At 48.0% G+C, this 14,785-nt stretch overlaps 2 protein-coding genes across 2 annotated transcripts in view; both read right to left on the bottom strand.

The window, feature by feature from the left end:
* The window catches only part of SNTB2 (syntrophin beta 2), a 112,895-nt gene extending 112,130 nt beyond the window's left edge, over positions 1 to 765 (bottom strand). The window contains exon 1 of the mRNA XM_062177740.1: positions 182 to 765. Coding sequence (XP_062033724.1) covers positions 182 to 752 — 571 coding nt within the window. The 5' untranslated portion in view covers positions 753 to 765. The remainder of the gene's footprint in view (positions 1 to 181) is intronic.
* A 10,214-nt stretch (positions 766 to 10,979) lies between these two features.
* Positions 10,980 to 14,785, bottom strand: part of UTP4 (UTP4 small subunit processome component) — a 30,142-nt gene continuing 26,336 nt past the window's right edge. Inside the window, exons 15-17 of the mRNA XM_062176414.1 lie at positions 13,486 to 13,671; positions 12,057 to 12,167; positions 10,980 to 11,197 (exon numbers count right to left, since the gene is read on the bottom strand). Of these exons, the coding sequence (XP_062032398.1) occupies positions 11,081 to 11,197; positions 12,057 to 12,167; positions 13,486 to 13,671 (414 nt within the window). The 3' untranslated portion in view covers positions 10,980 to 11,080. The remainder of the gene's footprint in view (positions 11,198 to 12,056; positions 12,168 to 13,485; positions 13,672 to 14,785) is intronic.

Genomic DNA, 14,785 nt, shown 5'->3' with positions numbered 1-14,785 from the left:
GCAAGCAGCATCAGTTTCTCGACGCTCGAGAGCCCCAGAACACCGGGGGGCTCTGGGGGACAGGAGGACGGGCCGGGTCAGCCTTGCCCAGGGGGCAGAGGCCAAGTGAGCGCCGGGCAGCGCAGCCCGGCCGGGCCCAGGCCGCCCCCGCCCGCCCGCCCGGACAGCCGGCCCCGCTCACCCTCCAGCAGCACCTCCTTGCCCGCGCGCTTCAGCGCCTGCACGGCCTGGTCGTGGGTGGCCTGGCGCAGGTCCGTGCCGTTCACCGACAGGATGGCGTCGCCCAGCCGCAGAGCCCGGCTCTGGTCGGCCGCCAGCCCCGGGAAGATCTTGGAGATGAGGATCGGCATCCGGTTCTCGCGGCCGCCCTTGATGCTGATGCCCAGGCCGCCCGCCTCCTGCTTCACCACCCGCACCCGGCGCACGGGCGGCGACGCGCCCGCCTCGCCCGCGGGGCTCCGCGGCGGCGCCGGCGGGCTCGGGGACCCCAGGCCGCGGCTCGGGCTCCCCGGCAGCGAGTCGCCGGCGCCGCCGCCGTTCGGGAGGCCGTTGAAGGCGGCCGCTGGCGGCCCCAGAGCGGGCTCGGGGTCGGCCCCCGCGGCGTCCCCGGTCAGGCTCAGGCTCTCCCCGCTCAGCTCGGCCACCACTCGGACCCAGCGCTCCCTCAGGAGCAGCTCCACCAGCCCCGCTTTAGTGGCCCGCGTCCACACCGCCATGGCCGGCCCCGCTCCCGCCGCCGCCGCTACCCTCATTCCAGTCAGGCAGCCTCAGCGCTTCCCCCTTCCCGCCCGAGGGGGCGGGCCCGGCCCCTCCCCCGCGGCGATGCATTATTCATGAGGGGACACGCCCACCTCCCGGGCGGGGCGGGGCGAGGCCGGCGGAGCGGCTTCCGGGAGGTTAAGAGGCCGTCCTGCGCCTTGCAGCTCCTGGGACGTGGGCAGCCCCCGGTGGGGGGGTGGGGGAGGCTCCATCTCACACTCTCCTCCCATTGGGTTCCCTACGGGGCCCCCAAATTGCTGACTTCTCCCGCGCAATGCACGGGAGCTGCCTAGGCACAGAAAGTAAAACTAGCTTGGAGAAGCACCTTGCAAGCCTGCCAGACTAAGTGGCACGTTCATTCTTGCTCTGGTTTACTCTGTTCGTGTGAGCCGTGTACTCGGGCCCCTTCTGTGGCGCTGGCCATAAGCTGAATCAAATATACCACACCTGAAGCTTGCGGTCTGGTGGGAAAGGAAAATGCAGAGCCAACCCGACGAGCTGTGATACTATGTGGTTGAGTGATGTATAGAAAACTCCCCCGGAGCAGACTAAAAAGGGCGTCCGTTTGGTCCCAGGGTCCGCATGACAGAGGCTAAAATGGAGGGTGATAGCTGGAGCAGATGGAACAGCATATGCATGGTCTAGAGGCATGATTCCAAGCCGGTGTCACCCTGCTTCGTAATCACCCGTTTCCTTGCCTGTAATTAGAGGGGGACGCTGTCTTCTTAAGTCCTGGGGCCACACCAGGCAGGCTTCAAAGATGTTTGCAGAATATATCAGCCAGGCTTCTCCGGAGCAACACTTCAGTAGGATATACAGACACACTAGAGATTCATCATGAGGAACTGTTCCCAAGACGGCCACCCTGAGTACCAGGATCTGCCACCTGCAAACTAGAGCCCCAGGGAAGTTGAGGGTGCTGTTCCAATCCCACCACCTGAGCACCTGGAAACCAGTGGTGTAAGGCTGAGACGGCGGGCCCCTAGAAGGGGAAGGGGCCTGGAGGTGTGGTTTCAGTGTTGGTCTAAGAAATAGGGGCCGGAAACTGTGAGGAACTAAGCAAGCCCCAGCTCCGGCAGTGTGCATGCCCCCCCCCCTTCTGTTCAGGCCCTCACCTGATTGGAGGATACCTGCCCACATTGCTAAGGGGAATCTTTATTCAGTTCAGCACTCACACACTAATCTGTTCCAGAAACACCCACGCAGACACACCCAGAAATAATGTTCCACCAGCCATCCAGGCATCCCTTAGCTCAGTCAAGTTGACACAAACGTAATCATCGCACATGGGTATTCAGGAAGATGACAGAATTCCAGTGTGAAGAGAGCATAGGCTCAGTGGGGGGTGTCCGGGTTTGAATGTGAAAAGCCTCCTATCAAATATCCAGGAATTTGGACCTGACTTTGTAGATGGGACTGTCCTACCCTAGAGGCCGTGGCCTCGTGTTGGGGCAAGTACAGATGGGCAGCCTCAGGAACTGTAATGCAAACTTTGTACTCTGAGGGCCCAGAAACACACTGCTGCAATTGGAAACTCTCAGGAAATTTATGAGGTCAAGATGTTCTTTAACTTTCCTTCAGCAGCAAAAGCAAAATCCCTGCTCTCATTTAGGTAGCAACAGGCAGTGAGAACAGCAGTGTGCAGCAGTCCCTGTAAAGGGCACTGCTTTCTTGCTTGTTCAGGATGTACGCGTTGAGGCTCATAGGCCACAGCCACGCATCACTCTGCAAATGCACGTGCATGTGCAAGCAGAAGCTTACAAAGAGCTTCCTGCACCAGGAGTTAAACAGTATAAACAGAGGCTCTCCAGAGCCCAGATGAAGAATTAAGGATGAGAAAAAGTACCTTACCAAAGAAATCATGATGACAGAATCTCCATTGCAATTAGTGGAGCAGGCTTTTCCAAGTTGCAAATGTCAGCAAAAGCTCAACCTTCCAGCCCTCTACACTGGAGTCAGCTCACTGTTCCAGAGGTCCCAGTGTGCCCAAGTGCACCTGCAGTCACAGACATTTCTGGCTGTGCTCCAGCGGAGGCATGAGCCCCCAGAGACCTGAGTTATGTGAAATTTTTGCTTATTAGAGAGCATTTGGCAGTGGATTCTTTGGAGTTTGAGCGTTATTTTTAACACCTCTGCATATGTAATCACCCAAAGGTTGCACATTTAAGGACACCTTTATTAGCAAAAGGAAGTACTGGAAATTTTTAGAGTATTAAGACCTTTTTGTTAATAGAGTTGAAGGAAGTCACAGATCTTCCAACCAATAGTAAGTGACAGTACTAACTTAAGAAAGCAAATTATGTAACAAGATTCTCTCTCTCCTCCTTTCTTCTCCTTCCTCTCTCTGTATCTCTGCCTTTCAAATAAATAAATACATCGTTTTAAAAAAATCCAAAATATCAAGCTACATTTATAAGGCCCTTCCTCAGGGCCCAAATGAACTTTTCAACATTCTCATCAATACTTCAGGATTAATCAAATTCACCCAGTGTCTCCCAATGGCCTGGTCCTTCCTTTCAAACACCTCCTGCCCCTTAGGCCCTCTTCCCACCAATCCTGACCACCCAATTGGCTAGCATTTTTTTCTTTGACTAATTTAATTATATGCCTGGTTGGTTTGCCCAAAGAGATTATAAACTATAGCAGGGCAGGGACCACCCATCAACTTATTTTTATTCCCCACTATTCTAAAAATATTGCCTTGCAGAGAAAGAATTCATTAGACAAGTGATTGATTGAAATTCAGTGCTTCTTGCATTGTAGTCTTTTCAAGTACTCCCTCTGAAAGTTATTGGTTTCCTGCAGAGTGAAAATTGCCATCTAGGAAATCTCAAGGAGTTGGTGGAAATCTACTTACTATGGATAATGAAATCTGAAACAAAGAGTACACATCTGTTTCCATGGTTTCTTAAGGACAGCAAGACAAGCCCAGATAATTCTTTAAACAGGCATGTTACTTTATCTACCTCTAGAAAAAGGAAATGGTTGAGATAATTCCAAATAACTTCACTCCTGTCACCTATCAGTACCTGTTCTCCTCTGTTCAAGCTGTTATCTATTTCTCAGAACAGGTAGGGATCATTGCGACTTTAAACAGGGAGATGGATTAGCTCTCTCCATTCTCTGATTTCATCCTACAATCCTGTAACTCAGGCTCTGATCTATGCTGTCTCACATCCAATAGTCTTCCCTCACCTCCTTTTCCCTCCCAGTGAAATACAGTATAGCATAATTAAGAGCCTGAGGTTCAAACTCTAGTTCAGCCACTTATTAGATACACAGCAGATAATGGTCAAGGGGCAGTGGTCATGGGCCAAAGTGTTCCAAAAAAATTCAGATACCTTCTGCTTCCAAGGGTGGCTGTGTGGGAATGAGTAGGGTGATACACACAAAGCCCTGAGGGGCATGGGTACCCTTCCTGGGTGAGTCCCATAAAGAATACAGGCTGCTATTAATACCACCTGCTGAGCTTCAGCACAGCAACAATAAAACCTTTGGGAGAGCCACTCCAGCAAGAGTCTATATTTTTATCTAGGAGTAGGGAATACTATGATGCCACTTGGTTCCAGGCTTAAAGGGCAAATGGCCAGATTCATGCTGGTGACAAACAGATCTCGTATAAAGCTACAGTTCAGCTGAAAGGGAGTACAGGTTGCCAAGAGTCCGTCAAATGAAAGAATTAGTGGATCTGGGGCTGGTTCCAAGGCTTGAGTGTTGTGTAATTTCATAAGGAAGGAGGGCCCCAGGCAAAATTGCAGCCCTTAGCAAGCCTGAAGGTCACTGCCACAAAGATGGCGTGATGCCAGTAGAACAAAAGCAGGAGCCACTGGACTATTACTAAAAGAAGAGCCCAAGAAGAGAAATGAGCTTTGTAAACAAACCTATCCAACATCCCAACTTTTGAAAATTATCTTAAGTCTTCCCAAATTATTAGATGGTGAAATCAGTTGTCCCTTTTAAGAGAGAGTACTACTCTGCTGTTTGGGAGACGTAGTCTAAAGTGCATTTTCTCTCCAACACAAATATGTACTGAGAGAGGGAAAGGTGCATATATGTTTTAGCTGATGCAAGCACATTTTTAAACTCATCCTGCCAAGATAAATCACAGTGCATCTGAAATCCGCAAAATGGATTAACTATCTCATGCATTATGACTACGAAAACCCACATCTGCTAACCACATTCCTAATGGGAAGCAGCTGGTGACAGTTTTGTAGTGCTGTGACTTTTCTCTTTAGGAAAATATTAGCAAGGACATACTTGACAGTTTAGTTTCATTGATTCCACTTAGTTACGGAAAATCACCAGTGTTTTTTATTGACAATCATGGAAATTACATAATTTGCCATGAAATTCTAATGTCTAAAAATAAAAGTCTACTCTCTCCCATTCTCAGTTCAAACAGAATTTCCAGTGTTCATAGCTTCAGTCTTAGAGTCAGCCTCAATTCTCAATTTTTCATCCAGTATTTATTGAATACCAAATCATGTTTATTGACACCCATGGTATTTTCTAGGCCGTAATGGCACAGATTTAACTCCCTGAGTTTGTCTAACACCTATCTGGGAGATGGTGGATGCTTTCAAGAATTGGCTGCTTGGGGGACCTACCACACACACACACTCAGATGGTTCAGTCTTCAAACAGAGACTCACAAAGTCCCTGAGCCCTTCCTTCAGCTTTGCTATGGGCTGAATTGTATCCACCTGCATCCAAAATTCATAGGTTGAAGTCCTAATCAACAGAATCTCAGATTGTCACTACATGTGGAAATTTGTCACTACATTTGTCTTTTTTTCTTTTTAATATTTAATTTTTATTTGAAAGGCAGAGTTAGACTAGAGGGAGAGAGAGATTTATCTTCCATCTGCTAGTTCACTCCCCATATAGCTGCAGTGGCTGGAATTGGGCCAGACAAAAGTCAGGTGCTAGGAGCTTCTTCTGGGTCTCCCACGTGGGTGCAGGGTCCCAAGTACTTGGACCATTTTCTTCTGCCTTCCCAGGTGTATTAGCTGGGAGCTGGATCAGAAGTGGAGCAGGGGCCGGTGCTATAGTGTAGCAGGTAAAGCCACCACATGCAGTGTCAGCATCCCATATGGGCACCAGTTGAAGTCCCAGCTGCTCCACTTCTGATCCAGCTCTTTGTTATGGCCTGGGCAAGCAGTGGAAGTTGGCCCAAGTCCTTGGGCCCCTGAACCCACGTGGGAGACCCGGAAGAAGCTCTGGGCTCCTGGCTTTGGATCAGCCCAGCTCTGGGTGTTGCAGCCATCTGGGGAGTGAACCAGCAGATGGAAGACCTCTCTCTCTGTGTCTGCCTCTGCCTCTGCCTTTCGGTAACTCTTTCAAATAGATAAATAAATATGAAAAAAAAAAAAAAAAAGTGGAGCAGCCAGCAATTGAACGGGTACCCATGAGACAGAGTCTTTAGAGAGGTAATTATATTAAAATGGAATATAGGGGGTCACTAGTCCAATATGACTTTTATAAGAGATTAAGAAAAAAAAACTTATTTTATTTACTTCAAAAGCAGAGAGAGAGACAGAAATCTTCCAGCTGCTTCTTCATTCCTCAAATACCCACTGTGCCGAAGCTGGGTCAGCCTGAAGTCAGGAGTCCAGAACTCAATCTGGGTCTCCCACATGGGTGGCAGGAACCCAAGCATTTGAGCTGTCACCTACTGCCTCTCAGGGTGTGCATTAGTAGGGAGCTGGGACTAGAAGTCTCTCCAATATGGGATGAGATGTGAGCATGCCAAGTGGCATCTTAACCCCTGTGCCAACTGTCTACCCATGGGAGATTAGGGCCCAGACTTGCGCATAGAGGGAAAGGCATATGAAGACACAGGGAGAGGATGACCATCTACAAGCCAAGGAGAGAGGTCTCAGAAAACTTTGCTGACACCTTGATCTCAGACTTGGAGTCACCAGAACTCTAAGTAAATAAATGCCAGGGGGGGCAGCATTGCGGCAGAGCGGGCAAAGCTGCCATCTTCGATGCTACCACCCCATGTAGGCACTGGCTCATGTCCCAGCTGCTCTACTTCCCTCTAGCTCTCTGCTAATGTGCCTAGGAAAAGCAGCAGAAGATGGCCCAAGTCCCTGGGCCCCTGCCACCCATATGGGAGACCTGGAAGGAACTTCTGCTTCCTGGCTTTGGCTTGGCCAATGCTGACCATTGCAACCATGTGGGGAATGAACCAGTAGATGGATGAACTCTCTTTCTCTCTGTAACTCTAACTTTTCAAAATAAATAAATTGGGGGCCGGCGCCATTGCTCACTTGGTTAATTCTCCACCTGCAGTGCCATCCCATATGGGTGCCAGATTCTAGTACTGGTTGCTCCTCTTCCAGTCTAGCTCTCTGCTGTGGCCCGGGAGGGCAGTGGAGGATGGCCCAAATGCTCGGGCCCCTATACTCGCATGGGAGACCAGGAAGGAACACCTGGCTCCTGGCTTCGGACTGGCGCAGCACCGGCCATAGCGGCCATTTGGGGAGTGAACCAACGGAAGGAAGGCCTTTCTCTCTGTCTCTCTCTCTAACTCTATCTTTCAAATAAAAAAAATTTTTTTTTAAATTAAAGAAACAAATAAATCTTGGCTGGCGCCGTGGCTCACTAGGCTAATCCTCCGCCTGCAGCGCCGGGACACCGGGTTCTAGTCCCGGTCGGGGCGCCAGATTCTGTCCTGGTTGCCCCTCTTTCAATCCAGTTCTCTGCTGTGGCCTGGGAGTGCAGTGGAGGATGGCCCAAGTCCTTGGACACCTGCCACCCAAGAGGGAGACATGGACAGAGTTCCTGACTACTGGGCCGGCGCTGTGGCTCAACAGGCTAATCCTCCGCCTAGCGGCGCTGGTATACCAGGTTCTAGTCCCAGTTGCCCCTCTTCCAGGCCAGCTCTCTGCTGTGGCCCGGGAGTGCAGTGGAGGATGGCCCAAGTCCTTGGGCCCTGCACCCGCATGGGAGACCAGGAGAAGCACCTGGCTCCTGCCTTCAGATCAGCGTGGTGTGCTGGCTGCAGCGGCCATTGGAGGGTGAACCAACAGCAAAAGGAAGACCTTTCTCTCTGTCTCTCTCTCACTGTCCACTCTGTCAAAAAAAAAAAAAAAAAAAAAAGAGTTCCTGACTTCTGGCTTCAGTCTGGTCCCAACTGTTATGGCCATTTAGGGAGTGAACTATAGGATGGAAGATCTCTATCTCTCCCTCTCTCTGTAATTCTATCTTACAAATAAATAAATCTTAAAAAAAAAAAAGGAGAAAATGAGTCCCGTGCTTTCCAACACTGATGATGGAAATATAGGCAGTCTGAAGGGAAATTAAAAGTGAAAGAAAATGGGCACAGTGTTGAGTCGGCACTTCCACACCCAGGGTAACATGCCAATGTGAGAACTAGGAGAGGACGCACAAGACTGTTCACATAATTAACATAAAGATTGCCGACAGAACTCTGTGTCACAACTAGATCGGTGCTCAGCCAGGGCAAGAAATGCCTCAACACCTCCCCTTGCCCTGTGAAAGGGACAATCCTTTGGATACCATACCTGTTAATCATCGTAAGTTAAAGGCTGCGTCCCTCCAACTGAGAGTGGGGATGTAACCTTGAGAGTGTGCCTTACTCCCTAAAAAAAAAATCAGTGTGATCATGGGAAAAATCACCTTTTTCCTGTTGGTCTCCATTTCCAGGAGTATAAAACCAAGGCCAAGAGTCACATGACCCCTTTGACAAACCCCTGCTACCTTCACCTCCAACCCCCAAACTGGGATAGCTCTATTTGTATCTACAACATATATTGTGGTTCAGAATAAAGTTCCATTTGAAGGAACTTTTTATGCTCAAAAGAAAAATTTGAAAACTTTTTATGGTCTATATGGCCTCTAACTTTCAATCCCAAGATTTTCATTTTCTCAGTTTAATTTGCTAGAACCTCTATAGTTAAGGTCAATTACCCATTCAGAATCCAGATTACCAACGCGTATATGAGAAAAATAAAGTCTTAAAGTCTTTGAGTTACACAGGCAAGAAAGACTTCTGAGGCTGGTGAGCAGCAGTCTCTCCGCAGAGCCCCAAACAGAAACGTAATGCCAAAAGCGACTCTCAACGTCCAGGTTCCACAAATCCTCACACTTTGTACAAAAACTCAGAAACATGCATTCAACTGTTCTTCTTATTTAATGTTGGTGTTTGCTTTTCCCTCCCCCAATTTCACTACTTCGTCCAAATCAGTTTCTGCTTCATTTGTATTCCAAGCTTTCTACTTAGGAACCATTTCAAGGCCCAAAGCTCTTACCCCCCTTACCATTTATGGAAGTCCAATCACTGGCTACCAATGCCGCGGAGGAATGCTTTCGACTTTCCAAAGTTTTACTTCCTCACTCAGATCATGGGTGAGCCCTGTCTGCCTCCACCATCCATGAGGTTAGGATAGGTTTAGGGTTAAGTCATAAACTGGGCACCAGTTAATAAGGAGCCTCTGGATTTACAGCACTACGGAGAAGGAAAAGCAAGTGAGTTAATATTTAAGGCACCCTAGCCTCCCTCTGGTCATGAACCTTCAGTGTAGACTAGGGACTTGAACTTTGCTTTCAACCACACAAAAAAGGGACTTAAACAATTTCTCGGGAGGGTCAGGATTGTCCAGCCTGCTGAAAAGGTCATTAATGGTCTAACCTAATGCAGACTGGGAGGGAGCCTGTTTCTCATTTACAGAAGGAAACTTATTCCAGGAAATGGAAAGTTACTTTACACAGATGACCTGAAAGGCTGCAGGTTGTTGTTCCAATCACTCCCATCACTACAAAACCACAACAGGTGGGGCCCAAGAGAAGCAGTGTCCGTTATAAACCTTGTTGTATCAGTTCCCTCTTATCAAAACTGAGACTGTCCTTCACATTATAAATTTCTGAGTTCTCTTCATTTCTTACTCTTTGTTGTGTCTCCTCCCAGGCAGCTACATTAAATTCTCTCATTTATTTCCCTTTCCAGATTGGAGGGTGGGGCTTATCTCAGCAAAATTGCTCTTCATCAGCACTGTACTCACTCACGAGTCGCCAGAACCCACACATTTCTGTCCATGGCTCCTATGTCCGTCCCCTATGCAGACAAACAAAACCACATACGCTGGGTTACCACAGATGTGCAACAGAATACAGCCGCTGAGATGGGAAGAAATCTAACTGCTCAGTTCAGGTTAACTGTAGTTTTCACTTTCTTATTTAAAGATCACATTAAAACAAATCGGTTGAGAACACCAGGGGAACAGCAATGTCAAAGAAGACAGAAGAGAACAGCGAAAGTGAAATATACGCTGGGCTCCTGGCTCCCCATCTCCATCCCCTACTCTCCCCTGTCCCCTGCAAACTCCCTGTTGCCCGTCTTCTTACCTTTAGAAACGGGCATACGCCAGCTGAAAAGACCGCTTACAGGGCTGATAACCCAAGGCCTGATTTTCCTTTCTTCAAATAAAACTAACAGCTGACTGTGAAAGGTCAAAGGCATCTATCTTTTAGCTGGTGCACTCCCTTATACTGCTGTAGTAGGAATTCCTTGAGCCTTAAGGCTGTTACGCCTCCTAGAGGACCGGCTCTTGAGTAAGTAAGCACGGTTCCCAGCCCTCCAGGGCCGGACAGGGCTGGTTCCCACATCTCTGCATTGGCTGCAGGCTGGCAGACAGTGAAGGTCATCAGTGTGCTGATGTCTTAGGCACTTCTAAGGGAACAGAGGGTAAAATCAGGGGCTGCTGTTGTGGTGTAGTGGGTTAAGCCAAAGCCTGTGATGCCGGCATCCCATATGGGTGCTGGTTTGATTCCGGGTTGCTCCACTTCTGATCCAGCTCCCTGCTAATGGTCTGGGAAAGCAGCAAAAGATGGCACAGGTGCTTGGGCCCCTGCATGCATGTGGGAGACCTGGAGGAGGTTCCTGGCTTGAGCCCAGACCAGCCTCTGCTGTTGCGGCCACATGGGGAGTGAACTAGCAGATGGAGGACCTTGCTGTCTTTCTGTAACTTTGCCTTTCAAATAAACCAATAAATCTTAATTCCCCCCCCCCTCCAAGAAAAAAGTAAAATCACTTTTTAAGACTGTGGTCTAAAGTACAAACAGGACCCTGAAAGAGTTGGATGGGCTAGCAGCTGCTCAGAACATTATCCCAACTGCAAATACCTCAAGGTTTCCTTCCACTTTGCTCCAAGGAAGGGAAATTATTATTCAATATTTTGGAGGATAGCACTTATAATGACTAGTCCTAAAGAATAACTTTGTTTTATTAGCATGATTTGTGATAACAAACAGGGCAGACAGTTCAAGGAAGGACACAAGAGAGGGCTCTCTTTTAGGTTCCAAATTTCTTCTTTTTGATGGGTGGTGGGAGCTGAGCGATGATGTCGTCCAGGGGCCGCTCGACTGCCACGAGTGTTCCTTCATCCAGAAGATCCATGAAGAGCAGAGGCTGCAGGGATGATAACCATTCCACCGGGAGTTAGGCTCAGGGGCCAATCCTGAGCAGAACACCTGGAGCTAAAAGGCTGGCCTAGTTCAGGACTCGAGTGACCCAATCTGCCAGTCTGTCCTGTCTCAGGACTCCAAATGTTGGACGGTTAGGAGCTCTTGACTGAGTACACTCATGAAAGACATCAGCAGGATTTCTCATGTTTCTCTGGACAGAAAATCTATAATCTCCTATTTCTTGGGGATCAATGCAAACCAAGGGCTTTACAAACTAAATTGCTGTCAACTGCCAAGTCACAAGCGCATCAAGAAGCTAACTGTACCTGAATTATTTATAGAACCCCACCTCTTAAAAATTCTTACAGACCCATGAGAAAATGTTCCATGACCTGAAGGGACTCCAGCCTGTTAAGTGTGCCTGCTCTGAGTTGACCCAAATAGCTGCCAGTACCACAAGCTCAGTGTATATTCGTTTTATATACAGTGAAAAATCTAGCACGGGAAGGAAGAGACTTGTAATAAATCCAATGACTTCTGTTTGCTTGAAATTTACCTTGTGAAACATTCTCCAAATGCAAATGAGATTTAAAAGCCAGCTTTCATACCAACAAAGATCCCACCTGAGCACCAACATCATCTCTCTCTCTCTATGCGCTTCACTGTGGTTAAGTGCAATATGACTGCCTCGAACCTACTAAGGCAGAGATGAAACACAGGCCAGAGCGACAAATAGTCTCGGAAAGGTCACTTATCTCTCCCAAACCAGATTCTCTGCCGGCCTTGTCTTCCTATCGTGGAATGTACTACAATGTTGTTACCAGCACAGGGAACCAATGGTCAAGAACACAGTAATGTTTTACCTTGTATATCTTAGAAATTTTGAAGGCATGGGCTGTGCGTCTCCGGACGACATCTGATTCACTCGTGGGAGGAAGTGGATTGTAGAGCAAGGTTTTGTCATTTGGAAGAGGCTAAAAAACAGTTTAAAATGTTACTTTTATTATGGAGCTTCTACAGAGCAAAGCACTACAAGGGTTTTTCAGGCGTCATGTTGTGCACTGCCTCCCTGGCTTTCTCCACTCCTAGAAGAGCTGCCCCTGCTCCTCCAGTAGAGGAGTGGAAGAGTGGAAGAAGCAGGCCAAAGAGAGCTTGGTCCTCTCTGCCTGAGGCCAAAGGGCTGCCAGCCAGTCTCATCAGAAACACGTGGTCAGAACAGAGCAAACCAGCATGTGTGCAGTTTGGCCCACGCAGGCTCTGTGCTTTGCAGACTCTCTCCCAACCAGACTGCATACCGGCCAAGTGACTAAAGTTCTCCCCAGGTGCAGCCTCAACAAAACCATCCCTGGTGCTGACTCGAGAGATGGCCTCTGGCCAAACAAATGATACTTCACCTCTGACTTCCTGGGGAAATAGCGCTGCCAGGAATGAGGAAGTGTTGGACTTAATCACCAATGCTGGAGAAAAAGCAAGCTGGGCTGAGTTACAAAGAACCAAGTGAGTGGGAGGGGCCCTTCCTCTATCACTCATCTCACAGAAGGCACTTGTCAGCCAGCTCTGCTTCCCACACCCAGAGGACGCAGGGCCCAAGAGACGAGTTTCAGTGACACATCCCCGGGCACACCTCCTTTGGTGCCATCTGCTGCTTTTCCCCATGCGCCTCCCACCTCTGCCTTCACAGAGACCAAAACACTGGGTGCTGGATATAATCTAAGCCCAAGTGCAGTGCAGACATGGCTCCCAGGACAGGACAGGCGAGAAGGACAAATAAACTTGGGATGAATCGAAACAGCATCTGGCAAAGAGGCAGAAATCTCAAACTGAAGGAAACACTCACATCCCACCTAAATCATAGCCGTGAAGAACGGAATTTTCCTAGTTGGATTCTTTTCAAGACATTAAGACCAACTCCTCCAGCCTGCAGATTGTGGGCCGCAGTGGTGAAAACCTCAGCCTGCGCTTCCTGTCACCAAACCACATTTTTCAGTCACCCCGGATTCAAAGTTGACCAAATCTACAGTGTTCCCTAGAAGGGTCAGTCACGTCCAGCACCCTCACTTAATCAGTTTCCTACTTAAATGTACATGCTGATTAGCAAAGCAGAGAAAACAGTCAAATCAGCAAAACCCCATCTCCAAGGATGGAAATGCAAATGAATAAATCTGTACAACGAAAGCTCCCATCCTCCAAAGGCACAAAAAAACCTTGATTCTAATTCTTCTTGCTTTTATCTTCTTTTACCTGTAGCTTTCAGAACTTCCAGGAAGAATCAGTCAGGCAGTCAGAACTCACCAAGGACTTGTCAATGATACAGAACATGTAGGCATCATGGAGGAGGATGTGCATTGGCCTCTTGGGATGAAAACTGATGTGTGTAATGGGAGTATCCCTTTGGAGCCAAAGGTGGTGAAAGCCCTGCTTCTGGACAGTCCGGCTCCACTCTGTATACTGTTTGCCTGGGATGCTGTACTCGAATACCTGGGGAAGGGTGTTAAGACACAGGAAATGCAAGTGGGTACCCAGAAAGAACAGCATGGGATCCCTCATTCCTAACCACAAACTATCTACACAAACCCTGACTGGGTCACATTCAGCCTAGGCTTTCTGCCATCTTGCCCTCTCTTCTCCAAATCTAGAGTCACTTTCAAGGTGGGTGAAGATGCCCACATCCCATGTCAGAGTGCCTGGGCTTGAGTCTGCTAATGCACACCCTGGGAGGCAACAGGTGATGGCACAAGCAAATGGGTCCTGGATTGCATTACAGGCTCCTAGCTGCTCCCTGGCCCAGCCCTGGCTGTTATGGGAATTTGGGAAGGAGAATTAACCAGTTAGATGAAAGATCTTTCTTCCTTTCAAATAAAAAAATAAAATTTGTGAAGAGTAGGTTTTAATTTCTAGCTTACATCTTTTCAGACAAAAAACATATCAATGTTCTTTATCCTGCTTTTCTTATTTAGCATAATACCACAGAGACTGGCCCATTTCAGTACATATATAGCTCAATCATGCCCCCTTGAAAAAACAAATAATCTACTCTATGAATTCATCACAACTTGTTTATCTAGCCTTTCAAATGGACATTAGGTTGTTTATAATCTTCAGCTGCTATAAACAAGGCTGCAATGAATTATCTCTGTTTAAATATATTATTGTACAAAAGCATGTTTGTAGCAAGAAATCTTGGAACTAGAACTTCTGTACCAAAGACTATATGTATTTAAGATTTTTGAAGATATTGCCAAAATGTCCTCTAAAAAAGTTAAACTGATTTATGCCATGTATGAGGACCATTTCCCTACATCTCATGCCACTCCATGTTGGTAAAAGAGAGAGACACAGATCTTCCATCCCTTGGTTCACTCCCCAAATGCTGGACAGGGCCAGTCCAAAGCCAGGAGCCCATTAGCAGGAAGCTAGATTGGAAGCAGACAAACTCCGTTATGGCTTATGCTGGCCCCGCCTCTTTCATCTTTTTACTTGGGCTTCATTCCCTTATGCATTAAAGTGAAGGTGAATCACACGACCTTCTAGTCATTTTCAACTCTCAAAACCTTATTCCATCCTATATCCAGTTTTACTGCTGCAGCCCATG

The sequence above is a fragment of the Lepus europaeus genome, chromosome 19, assembly GCF_033115175.1.
Source record: "Lepus europaeus isolate LE1 chromosome 19, mLepTim1.pri, whole genome shotgun sequence".
NCBI classification, from domain to species: domain Eukaryota; kingdom Metazoa; phylum Chordata; class Mammalia; order Lagomorpha; family Leporidae; genus Lepus; species Lepus europaeus.
Note: the sequence above shows the minus strand (reverse complement) of the source record. Positions and strands in the feature narration are given on the sequence as shown.